Here is a 13,254-nt window from a genome sequence, read left to right as displayed (position 1 = left end):
TTCCCATACCGGGAGTCGAACCCGGGCCGCCTGGGTGAAAACCAGGAATCCTAACCGCTAGACCATATGGGAGATACCAACGTACGTGATCACGTGGTCTTATGTAGTAACGTAGTATGGATCTATGTGTAACATATTAAAGGATTAAGGATTCAATGATAAAACTCACCTCATTTTTATACATTTATATTTTGTCTTCTTTAAAACTTTACGGAGTATTTATACTTTTATTTGTTTATTTTTTTTTTATTTGCTTGAGCGAAATTCGGTTTGGCGACACTTGATGATGTAATCATTAGAGGACAGTGTTGTAGTTACAGTAATGTGAAAAGTAGTTGTCTGCATACGTTTTATGAATCGGTTTCTTTTTATTTTGACCAAGTGGAATTAACATGTACGTAACTAATACTCTCTTGGGTTTTAATTATGCGTTTTTGACGCCGGGAGCCAATAAATATTAACTTGAAATAATGTATATCACGTTAGCAACGAAGGCTAAAGGTAAAATGTTTTCTTCTTTGAGTCATTTTATGTATTTTACAGGGCGGATTATTGGAAGTCACAACCAAGGAAATTCTGCCAGTATTGCAAGTGCTGGATTGCTGACAACAAACCTGTAAGTATTGCTGTATCCACCCATCATTACGTACTTTAAGGTTATGCAAGCTAACGTTTATAATATTTCAACTGCAGAGCATCGAGTTCCATGAAAGAGGGAAGAATCACAAAGAAAATGTGGCTGCTAAAATTTCAGAGGTATGTAGTCAGTAAACGATAAATTAACTAACACTAATTAAATGACCTAGAAGGCCACAGTTAGGAAAAAAGAAAGAAAGTGGTGTGCATTTATGGTGAGCAGGTTGATCCAAAATATCAATGATATCGGTATAAAATAAGTATTAGATTAATACCTTCCTGGTGAGATCGATGCTTTAAATTCAGAGTCACTTTTTAAAGCAGCACTGCTGTTTTGTCAAAAATACCACAGTCAGATTGTGGCTTTGTCTCAGTCTTGGGTGGGAAGAAGCACAATCCCCACTGTTCTTTCCATTTATGGTACTAAAGTTGTAATGTATTCTTTCCTGCACAGACGAAAAAACAAACTCTGGAATTTGAGAATTTGAATTCAAAGTAGGGATGGACCGATACATCTGCGGACCCATATTTTTCAGCCTTATTAGCATTTTTTCTTGTGTTTGTATCGGATGTTTAATCCACTGCATTGTAAATGATACTTTTATTTTTTATTCCTTTTAAAACCTTTTTTTTTTTTTTCCAAGTTTTATTTTAAAAAAATTTAACTTTTGATTATTTTGCACTTGAAGCCCAGTTCAAAAACTCGCTCTTGATTCCTACTTTGACCAATCAAAATATTGTTGCAAACATCCATGCAGATGCTCCATCCATGCAGACGCTCCAGCAGAAAGCTCCCTCAGAAGGAAACAGAATGTGAAGTGGAAAATGCCAAATGAAAAGAGTGCAATTCCACGAAGTCCATCTGAAAAAGAAAAATTGCACAATACAAAATCTGATAAAAACAGAATTTATTTCAAGCTTCTATTTACAAAATGTTTTTTTCTTATATTTCCTTGAACAAAATGTGTTTTTGTTTGCAACAACAATGGAACAAAATTCACTCTCGTAGTTAAAAGCCTGTGTTTCAGGGATTCATTTTTTAATCTGTTGATACTGCTGTGGCAATTGCAAATGAAATGAATATTAAGTCAACAGTAGATATTGTTACAGGAAGTTCTTAAACTTGCTGAAACGCAAACACGCGACCTTCTCTAAGTAGGTTGCGTGTTTGCAACTTCATCGGATGTGTTCTCTCTTTCTTCTCATTGGCTTTTTTTAACTAAAATGAACCAAAATCATGTATAGGCCTGATAGAGTGGGATTAATTTTGCACCAAACATAACAACAACAACATAACAGCTGATCTAAAGGAATTAGTGCCTCATTAGGACTGGTGTGAGAGATAAGCAGCAGGCTTCCACATCAAGACTCTAGAGCTCTGCTGCTATTGGCTGACCAGCTTCTGGCTCTCGTCATTTTGTAATTCTGTCTGCAGATTAAGAAAAAGAGCATTCAAAATGCTAAGAACGAGGAGCGGATGTGCAAACAGTTTGCAGCGATGGAGGAGGCAGCACTGAAGGCGTACGAGGAAGATCTGAAGCGGATGGAGAGGGAGTCGCAAGGTAATCCTGATGGCCTTTTAGCAGAAGCGCTGTCTGATTCTATTCATTCAAGCCACCTTTCTGTGTGTAGGGTTAAGTTCTCCGGTCCAAGCAGCCCCAAAGCCGCTGCCTAAACCTCAGGTGATATTTCAGCCCAAAAACAAACAAAAGAAATCGGGGAAGGCGAGCAGGACATCTAAAGAGCCAACACCAGTGCAGGTCTGGGTGGAAGGCCAGACAGATGATGGACACACTTACTACTACAACACAGTAACAGGAGGTGAGGTCATCTGATGCAACAGATCTAGGATGTAGAATCTGTTCCACCTCATTTCTGTGTTTTTGTCGTTTTGCAGAGTCTCAGTGGGAAAAACCAGGAGATGTTCAGGGGGAACGATCAGCTTCTGCACAGTTTCAGGAGTCTGGGGTAAATCTGTTCCTCAGGTTCTGTTTTCTGTCCTCATTTTAAAGTTCTAAAATTGTTTTCTTCCTCCAGAGTTCCTCAGGTTCTCCTTGGATGGAAGCTGTAAGTCCCGAAGGTTACACGTACTACTATAACACCAGAACAGGAGGTGAGCTTCTTTCAGATTTGCTTCAGGGTTTTAATTATAGATATTGACCATGTCTGTAATGTGCTTCAACTCTTAGAATCCAGCTGGGAGAAACCAGCCGACTTTCCTTCCAGCGAGGAAGCGAAGATCAATCCACCAGAAAGCGAAGGAGAGCCTCCAGCTTCTCAGCCGGAGGCGTCGACTGGAGGAGAGGAGAGCTCCGATAAGGCGCAACCTGGTGAATTGGAACAGAAGCCCCAAACCCCTAAAATCAACTTCAGAGTAAGACATTCCTGCAAGATGAACACAAATAGATGTTCAAATCAATAAAAAAAAAAAAAAGTTCCAACTTCTTTTTTGTCTTTAGAAAAGAAAACCAGAAGCCGAACCTTCGGAAACTGAAGAAAAAGTGACAGAAGTTCCGAAAGAGGAAAAGATGGAGACAAAAACGGAGGAGGCCAAGAGCTCAGAAACCAAACCAGAGGAAGTGGTGACAGCAGAAAGACCACAAATAAGGAGGCGAAAAGCAGCCAATCCGTATGGAGCTTGGGAAAAAATCAAGCAGGAAAAGGATCCATTGTAAGTTTTCCAAACTTTAATAAAGAATGGAGAAGCTGAAATGCTACAGAGTACATCTGGCTTCTTTCTTCTCTTTCCCAGCGCCAACGTGGACTTACAGCTGCCCCAGACGGAGGAGAGCGCGGCCGCTGCTCTGCCCGAGCTCCCACCAGAGCCCAAGCCCAAGTTCAAGGAGCGAATCATCACCTCGCTAGGAGAAGAGGGCGGACCTGCATCATTCAGGAAGAACAAGACCCAGAACGGAAAATCTAGGAGCCTCCGGCAGAGGGAGGACGAAGACTGACAGAACATGTGGAAGCCTACTGATGAACTATCTTTCCAAAATGTATCACGGATTTGGCCAAATTTAAAATGTTTTTTTCTTGTATTAAAATCTTAATTTTCAGGTCTGTTTTTTTTGTAAAGATCTACAACTCTTTCAACTTTGTTCTTTTTTCTACTAATTTGAGTGAAAGAATAAAAACACCAGCTGTTCATTTAAGGTTAGTTGGCTTCTTGGCACAAATCAGCAGGCGTGAAGTGGAAAGCGTCTGTGTGAAGCAGATAGGGGTTTTTTTTTCACCGCACCCTGCTCTGGTGTGGCAGCTTATGAGCCGTCCGTCCCGTTCAGTCAAATTATTCATTTACAGTCAGGGTTAGAAAGCTCTGCTTTATTGAATAAATAAAAAAGACGATTGCACAACAATAGCAGCATGGATGTCATAATGGGATGGAGAGATGTTTCCATCAGTCTGCTGGCCGTCCTGAAGCACGCACACTAGTCTCCACCAGCTCCAGGAGAGCCTCCTGCTCAGAGCGTTCCAGTAGGTCTGAGATCAACTCATCCAGCTCTTTGCCTCCTTTCATGAACTCCTGAGCACAAAAAACAATCAGAGGGTTTACTTCAACAAAATGCATAAAATAAACAAGGAAACCTAAATACATATATAGGTGAGGTCTAGTAGAGATGGAGCAATCCATCAGCCAGCAGATATTAGCCTTTGTTTTCATGTTTTGGCATTGGCTGATATGTGTATGCATTGGCTGATTCACTAGTGCCCCCACTTGGTGGCACAGTGTAACTACAGAGGGGCGTGGGAGAGATGAAGTCAATAAATGACCCAGTTTGGAGTTTATTTATATACTAGTAGATTTTTTTTTTTTTTTTATTAATTGATTGATAATCAGATATGAAAAGATTACTAGAAGAGTTTTTGCAGAATTAAACCAGGTGAAAGTAAAACCTTTCCGCTTGTGAGTTCTGATATAACTCATAGAAGGAAAAAAAGTTTTGTTTTTTTGTTGTTTTTTTTAATTAAAGGCCAAATATTTGCATATACATTTTCCCAGTTTTGGTATAATTGCTGCTCTAAGTGGGTTGCTATGTTTTAGTCTATACTCCAGTTGACGATAGATTACAAAATTAGTAGATCATTATTTCAATAACTGATTCATGTGATTAATTGTTTCAGCCCAAGTTCATAGTTTATTTACCTCGCCTCAGGGTCCCCCCACAGAGCAGCTGGAGGAAGTGTGTGTAGATCGGAAAGTCTGGGCATCTCTGCTTAGACTGCTGTCTCCGTGACCCGGCCCCAGATAAAGGGGAAGAAAATGGAATGGAATCTTTACATCTCTTAAGAGCGCAGTGAGGTTAATATTTTGATATATCATCAAAATATTCCTCAATGAATTAGGCCAGACTGACATATGGACACATCTACCTCCAGTAATAAATAGTTGACCTTTTTGTTGGTTTTCTAATGTTAAATTCAGACCGACATTAGATTATAAAGCGTGAAATTTTAGAAGGGATATTTCCAATCATGCAGGTGTATGCCAAACAATACAATAAAAACAAAAGAAAACTTTTTTTATGATTACAAACATAAAGAGTATATAAAGAAGAAAACAGAGGTATAATATTTATTTTGTTTTGAGTTGATTTCGAGCTTTAAATGTACCTCATTTAAACTCTGGGCTCAGTTTGACAAAGCAGGTTTACCAAAAACCCTTTTAAACCTCAAAAAAAAGGAAACTTGACTTTTCTGGTTCAGGAAGAGAGTTTCCTCAACCTCGGTTTCATTCTCCCCAGAGCTAACCTGGTTACTAGCAGGTTTTCTTCAATAAACTCGGAGTGTCCTCTCTCTCCGCACTCCTTACAGCCAATCACATTGTTTTATTTAGATTTAGTCTGATTTTTGTCATAGTTTTGTGTGTAAAAAAAAAAAAAATCATTCACTAGGTCCATTACACACATTAGGTTTAAAACATTTGGGTTTTGACAAAGATTTTATTAAAGAATGATCAGCATTTTTTCACAGAGAATTAAATATTTATAGAGAGGATTCTACAACTCAGTTGACAGATTACTTGTTTTTGGTTTGTTTAATATGAGCGAGATGCGGATAATTTTATTTTTATATAGTTATATTTACAGTACATGAAGAAGTACTGAAAGTATTTTCACATTACACATAAATAGATTAATTAATTCCACAGGGGAAAAGAAATAACTTTAGTGTTAGGATTAGGATTCACTCGTTGATAACAACCTAATAAGCCTACTGGCACAATCTGAAGCCATTCTATGGGGCTAATAGCCGCTAATAACAACCATTTATTGGGGTGATGACATCAGAAGCGCGGCACAAACAGACACTTAGTATTTATTGTGTGAAAGAAAACTTAATCAACATGAGGAGGGACCCTAGATCAAAGTTTTTAGACTTCATCTTCATTTGCTGCCAGAGGATTTCACCTAAATAGATACATTGATCCCCCATCCAAGAAATAATCCTGATTTCATATGTTCTAGTTTTACTGCATATGTATTCCTGATATCTGAAAAAAATATTCCTGTATTATTTTAACTATAAAAAAATGTATTTCAGATATAATAAAAAAAACACATATATAGTCAAGCTGATAAATGTCAGAACGGCCACTTAAAATGTAAATATTTCTACATATATAAAGCTTAATTCTTACTAGTATAAATTTGTTTTTTACTTTGCTACAAAAATGTGATTTAAAAAACATATTACAGTTCAGTCTAAGAGTGTGATTTTTATCAGGAAGAATCTTTTTTTGGTTATCTACAAACGGAACAATAGAGAGGAGTGTGTTTTTAATAAATGTAGAAACAGCTTGCCATAGACCACTTAATATAAGCTTAGAATCATATAAAACGTGCAACAATCTTCTCCTTCACCATCTTCCCCTCATTTGCAGCTGTAGTGGTGTTATTTCTTTTAAACATTCGCCATTTTTTGGGGGGGTTGAAATAGGCACTTCCTGTTGCCTGTTGTCATGGTGACTCGTCGAATGGGTGCTCCACTTATAATGGCTTTTCATATTTGTTACTCGCATGCTAAACTGAATCGTTCTACTTGGAATTGATTGAAATATTTCATAGCAGCTGTTGTGAACTCAAAAATTCAGAGTTGCGGCTTTGAATCTGAGTTTGTTAAACCTACTTTGTGAAAAGGACCCCAGATGCGATCTCACCTTGATGTCTCTGGCAGTGTATCCTGTCCGGTGGTCGGTGACCCGATCCTGACTAAAGTTGTAGGTGCGAATCCTCTCTGCCTGGCTGCGTGTGCCCACCTTGTTCAAGGAGAGACAGTCGAAACATAAACATCTAAAATACTTTCCTTTATGAAATATGTTCACATAATAAAGTCTGTCTCATCAACTCATTTATTTCACTGAAAATATACTTAATTACACTTAAGTAATAATATATAGTTTTTCACACATTAAATGTTTCAGTGTCCAGTTCTGTTTTATCACTTTGAATTTTTTTATTGTTTGAACGATGTTTCCAGCTCTGTTCTTCACCTGTCTCCATTTCTTTTCTTTACCACTGTATCTGGCTAATGCCAAACATGTTCTGATGTATTTAGTCTCATCTTTTCAATGAACGATGCTGATATTGTTCTATGCTTTGTATAAAAGAAATTAGCCTGGTCCTCGTGTTTTTTCTCAAATTTGATTAAAAGTTGACATTCAGTCTTTTTCTTTTTTTGTTTGTTTTTGTTTAAGTGGGTTATCTTTCTTAATACAAACACATTTGGAAACTATCAAAGTGCTGCACTTTTCCCCATATGTATGCAGCCTTACTTTTAATAGTAAAACATAAACATTTACAGACCAATTAAACCATTCTGACTTAATGCAAAATAATACAAATGAAAACACAGTAAATCACATTTAAGTATTTGCCTTATTTGTGGCTTCAACTTCGGCAGCAATTCCAATTTTTTCTAGAAAGATGTTTGAAGTCGGGATTCAGCCCAAAGTGCATGTAAATAATAAGTATTCAAACAAGAATATTTTGAGTTTTTTACCTATGGAGATTTAATATCATGAGAGCCCAATAAGATAAGATAGGATAGACTTTATTGATCTCACAGTGGGAAAATTAATTTGTCAAATCAGCTCAACAGACAAAAGAGGGTGCCAAAAGAAGGAAAAGGTGCATGGGGTTTATACAGTGCTTTCAAATATATATATATTTCAAACAGCTGGAGGCTCTTATGTGTTATTCTCACAGGTTATTACACAGGGTGTTGTATCACAGGTTATTGAACAGGGTATTAAATAGTAATTGCACATTAGTTATTGCACAAGTTGTTGCGTTTATAGTGCCGCATTGTTGTGAAGTCTGATGGCAGCAGGGATGAATGACCTGTGGTAGTGCTGCTTTTTACAAACAGGGTGTATAAGTCTTTCACTAAAGGAGCTGCTCAGTTGCTCCAAAGTCTGGTGCAGAGGGTGAGAGGTGTTGTCCAGGGGAGTTGCTGCCTAGTGGTTTGGGCATTGCGCTTGTAATGCAGAGGTTCTGAGTTCAAGCACCACTCCCACGGACTGCCAATCTGGGTTCCTGAGCAAAGACTCTTAACCACACACTGCTCCTCGAGCGCCGCACCATGGCACCCCACTGCTCCCCAAGGGGATGGTTAAATGTAGAGAATTTATTTCGTTGCTCTGTACTTGTGACAGTGGAATGACAATAAAAGCTGAAAAAAATAAAATAAATGATGGATTTAAACTTGCATATCACCCTCCTCTCAGTCACTTCCTCCACCGAGTCCAGAGTGCAGCCCATAAAAGGAAGGGAGGAGCATTTAGTCATGCTAGGGAAAAATTCAAGGTTTCCTGTATTAAATCTACATGCATTTATTTGTATTTATCTTTTTCTCTCTTTTTTTTTCTCTTTCATCTTTTGCACACTTGGACTAATTTTTAAGGAAGAGTCTCCATTTTCTAGGAGTCTCATAAAAGTCGGAATATGTTTACATCTGTTTTTGAGGGGGATCATGTTGACCGGTTATGTCATATTTGTTTATTTAAAAGAAACTTTGAAATTACTTTCAAACAATTTTATGAGGGTCAGACACATCACAACTACTTTTGTATGCCCAATATGTACTTTTTTTAATTTTCATTATATTCTGAATGGCCAATAATTCTTTTGTTAAGGTTGTGTCCTGGAACATTAATGGATGGGGAAATCCTGTGAAACGGATGAAGGTGCTTCCATATCTACTACTGCAACAAACAGACATAGCGTTTATCCAAGAAACGTCATACACACTCCGTTTTAAAAAAAATATATATATATATATCTATGGGGATGTCTGGGGGACAGTGATTCACCTAAATGTTATGAATGCTGGCGAACCATAAATGATAAATTATCAACAGTTTAGTTTGTGCCTTCAACTCGTTGCCCATAGGAAGACATTACTTGGATATAACCTGGATATAACAGAATATCTTCGGAACTCCAAATGACACAAAACTCATATGGGTGAGTAGAAGAAGAAGAAGTTGACTCTCTAGGACACACCCCCTCCTCATTTGCATAACGAGGCAGAAATGCATACAGAAATGTAAAAAGGGCAGGCAGACAGACAAAAATATAATAATAAATTCAATTTATTGTCATTACACTGTCAGAGGTACAGAGCAACAAAATGAGCTCTCTGCATTTTAGGGAGCTGCCATTTTGCAGCGCCTGTGGAGCTAAGGGTCTTGCTCAGGGAGCCAGAGTGGCAGTCTGTGGGAGTGGGGGATCAAACTCACAACCTCAGGATTCAAAGCCCTGTACCCTAACCACTTGGCCACCACTCACAGTATAACTTTCACATAAATAAATACTGAAAAATAGAAGTAATTAAAAAATAAAGTTGAAGATTATAAAGGACAAAAAAATAAAGGTAAATATTACAAATCAAATAAATAAAGAAGCTAATTAAAAGAGTTATATACATTTATGTCTCACTGTATGATTTAATTTCTATTTACATTTATTTGTTTATTGTATTTTTGGTGGCAATAAATTGTATGCTTATTTATTTATTGAGCATTTATTTATTTCTGTATTAATTATTAAATATGGCAGAGTTGGTCCTCCATACGTCCTGCCCAGGGACTACAGATAAAATTAGCCTCTTTGTCGTTTTTATGCTCTGTAAAACAAATAAAAATGAAAATACTTTTTTTAATGTTAAACCTTACCTGCTGCTTCCGTGCGGAGAGTCTCTGCTCTGTCTCTTTACCGATCATGCTCTGGTAGAGCCTGGCCCTCAGTACTCGCATGGCTGTGTCTCTATTCTGCAACTGCGATCGAGTCTGCTGGCACTCAGCTGTTATTCCTGTTTGGACGAACATGTTTTTGTGTCATGAAAGTCTGAATGGAGTCTTAAAAACATCTCTGCTAGTCCGGACCTGTGGGAAGATGAACTATCCGCACGGCGCTGTCCGTGGTGTTAACACCCTGACCCCCAGGTCCTCGTGATCTGAATGTGTCAATTCGCAGATCCTTTGGGTCGATGTGGACGTCAAACTACAGAGAGACAATGAAGGTAATAACAAAAACCAGAAGAGAGAAAAACAAGACAGTGAAAAGACCAGCTTACCTCGGCTGGCTGCGGCAAGATGATGACAGTCATTGTTCCTGTGTGGATGCGCTGCATCCTGGATGACAGGCCGACCTCAGGGATCCTCTGCACCCTGTGCGTTCCTCCTTCATATTTCAGGTGTCTGTAGACTTTCTCCCCAGCTATCCTGATTGCTGCATGGTGCAGCCCTCCTAGAGGAATAAAAGTGTGTTACTATTGTGCATCTGAGCACAATCATTTATGAACTAGAGGAGTTTGAGAAGGTTTTTTTTTATCCACATTTATGCATCTTAAAAGGCTTGAAGATGCATTTCAACAACATAGTTAATGCATATATAATGCATATATAAAATGCATTTTGATATTACCTGCAAAGCTGCAGCTCAGAAATATGAGTAGAATATGCTGGCCTGACAATGCACACTGACTGCTCCTTTTACTTCATATCATTTGCCCAGTTTTTACATTCAATCCATCAGTCTATCTGTTGCTAATCTACAGACACACAATCTGTAACCCTTAAATCGATTGGCAGTGATTGATACACTGCCCAATCAGGAGGGAGCTTGCTGTATTGCGCTAAAATACACAGTTTCTACTAATTGCATCAACGTCAAATCGTCCAAGGCAGTTATATAGACCTTTAGGAAAACTGCAGCAGGTACAAATATTAACAAGATTGTTTTTCTAAACACATCCAGAGGGCAGCAGACTTCTGCTCTGCATTTATTTCTATATATATTCACAAACTAAATCATGAATACAAATCATTTCTAGAGCTTCAAAAACAGGAAGATAATAACAAAGTGATTGGTGCAAAACGATTCTATAAAAAAAATATATATATACATATATATTTTTGGTTGCAGAGCCTACCGTAGTCTGCAGCTGAATAGTTGAGAACCTCAAAGTCCCAGTTCTTGAAAAAGGCAAAGCCTCGGTACATGTCAAACATTTCCCTGGTGAACTGCTGGCAGATGTCACCTGAAACAGAGTCACACAGATTCATCTCCTGAAAGTCAAGTAATCGCTTTTCATTTTCATATGTCTTTGTAATTTTAAATATTATGATTGGTATTGATCTCCCCCAGTTTGTTGCTAAAGAGAAAAAATAAAATAAAAACTAAAACTTAGCAGCTCAGAAGGAATCGGGATATAAGCCAAGGCAAATAGTCTTGCTTTCTTTCCTACCTCCTGTCGTTCGTCCTGAAACGACCTCAAGCACAACATCACTTGAATCAAGAGGGTCAGCAGGCACCAGAGCTTCGATCAGCTGAAGAGGAAAATAGCATTAAGTACTTTTTGGTTATCTTTATAGAGCTTGAACAGTTGGTTAAAGTCAAAAGGCATTTTTGGAACTTGTAAGACTGGTCTTATTTAAGGATCTATTCTGGGTATCCTACCCTTTATTCTAATGTTAGCTTTTGGTCCTATGCTTAAAAGAGACACAACATCACATTCTGACTTAGGTACTGTTAATCAGACAGACTCCTTCATTCTAAACAGGTGAAATCTGGTTGACTTGGTCTAAATGTTCAGTCTACAGTAATCCAGTTGAGCTTTTCCTGTCATATTCTTAACTCCATGTGCTCTATAAAAACAATGCATGGATAAGTGTGATCAGTGACACCAGAGCTCTGTAGATGTTTACACGTCACTCACATGTTTTTTTAAGGCCACAATGTTGCTGCAGATCTGTGTCTCCTCCTCTTTGAGCAGCTGGATCAGGTGCTTATCTTCACATGTAGGATCAGCTGAGTAATAACAGGTTTATGATAAGCATACCACACGGCAACATCATGAATAATAATAATAATACATTTTATTTAACAGCGCCTTTCTTGACACTCAAGGTCACTTTACAAATAATAAAAAAAAAATAAAATAAAAAGAGATGAAAATACAAAATACAGATACAGGAACATAAAAAACAAAAAAACAATCATGGATAGGGAAAAGAGCAGTATATTCACAGATAAGCGAGCTGGAACAGATGGGTTTTGAGTCTGGCTTTGAATAAGGGGAGAGAGTCAATAATGAATGCAAAATGTTTAAATCGCTACTCACTGTGTAGCAGGGAAAGGACTTCTTCCAAGTCTTTGTGGGCTTGTCCAATGCTCCCAAACAACTCAACAAGAGGCAGCAGCTCTGAGTGCTTCTTCTGCAGGGCTTTCCTGTCTGAATCACTCACATGTTCGTGGTGTAACTTTCTGCTAATTACTCCATGTTCCTCAATCATTTTCTGCAAATACATCTGAACCGAGATGTTGTTGTATAAATCAACTGGATCAGAATGGGATAGTCGTTTTGGAGCTATGGTGCCCCAGTTGGAATATATTAGCCTGCTGCGTCCCTTCCTATGTCTCCACCCTAAGCCAGTGGGTAAAACTATCCGGCTACACTGGGAGTACAGTCCAAACCAGCGAGGAAAAAACATTTAGTACTTTTTTTTATGGGCGAGTGAAGAATTAAAGTCAGTCGGAAAGGGAGAACGTTACCTTGGACGAGAAACCGGAAGTGGTTTTACGGTTAAAAAAAAAAGCAACACACAAAAGAGAACAGAACTCTGGGAAATGTAGTTTTACTTTTGGATGACGTCGGTGGATTTTTTTTTTTTTTTATTTTTTTTTTTTGTGCTTACAGTAAGGTGACCAGATTTCTGAAATCAAATCTGGGGACATTTCTTGCTCGTGGATAAAAATCAATACATCTTATCGAGATGAAATTAGGAAACGGGGACAGTAATGGTTTCATATATTTTTACATATTTATTAATATTTAAACAACAAAAATCAAGTGTAAAAGCCAGGAATGTGCCTTTCCAAACGTTTAGTGTATCCTAAGATTAATAACATGAATAGTGTTATTAGTAGAAAACTAGAACTGTGTCTCTGGGTTGGGTCAAAGTGGTGGGGGTGGGAGCGGAGGGGTCAAGGGTCATTAGCAGGGCTTTCCAATTTTGTTGGGCTCAAAGAGCTCTGCCGCCTCCTAAGGGGAGAGTGACATGAGGAAAAGAAATTTAGAAAAGTAAATACAAATATTTATTCTATGCCTGTGGCT

General features: G+C 38.1%; 2 protein-coding genes and 1 non-coding gene across 3 annotated transcripts; 1 reads left to right on the top strand and 2 right to left on the bottom strand.

The window, feature by feature from the left end:
• On the bottom strand, positions 1 to 72 carry trnae-uuc. The gene has a single exon. It is a non-coding gene; the product is annotated as a tRNA-Glu (tRNA).
• Positions 73 to 256: 184 nt separating this feature from the next.
• wbp4 (WW domain binding protein 4) lies at positions 257 to 3,692 on the top strand. The gene is made up of 10 exons (XM_038280927.1): positions 257 to 394; positions 544 to 616; positions 694 to 756; positions 2,072 to 2,198; positions 2,269 to 2,457; positions 2,534 to 2,604; positions 2,674 to 2,749; positions 2,826 to 3,010; positions 3,096 to 3,307; positions 3,389 to 3,692. Coding segments are annotated over exons 1-10 (1,200 nt in total). The 5' UTR covers positions 257 to 392; the 3' UTR covers positions 3,591 to 3,692.
• A 244-nt stretch (positions 3,693 to 3,936) lies between these two features.
• On the bottom strand, positions 3,937 to 12,729 carry mtrf1 (mitochondrial translational release factor 1). The gene is made up of 9 exons (XM_038280925.1): positions 12,262 to 12,729; positions 11,857 to 11,948; positions 11,386 to 11,467; positions 11,071 to 11,178; positions 10,213 to 10,385; positions 10,022 to 10,139; positions 9,812 to 9,948; positions 6,794 to 6,892; positions 3,937 to 4,159 (listed from the first exon to the last, which is right to left on the bottom strand). The coding sequence occupies exons 1-9, from the start codon at positions 12,629 to 12,631 to the stop codon at positions 4,034 to 4,036; spliced, it is 1,305 nt and encodes a 434-aa protein (XP_038136853.1). The 5' UTR covers positions 12,632 to 12,729; the 3' UTR covers positions 3,937 to 4,033.
• Between the last annotated feature and the right edge of the window lie 525 nt (positions 12,730 to 13,254).

Source organism: Cyprinodon tularosa, unplaced genomic scaffold (genome assembly GCF_016077235.1).
Source record: "Cyprinodon tularosa strain WSP-4 unplaced genomic scaffold, ASM1607723v1 ctg166, whole genome shotgun sequence".
Taxonomy (NCBI): domain Eukaryota; kingdom Metazoa; phylum Chordata; class Actinopteri; order Cyprinodontiformes; family Cyprinodontidae; genus Cyprinodon; species Cyprinodon tularosa.
Note: the sequence above shows the minus strand (reverse complement) of the source record. Positions and strands in the feature narration are given on the sequence as shown.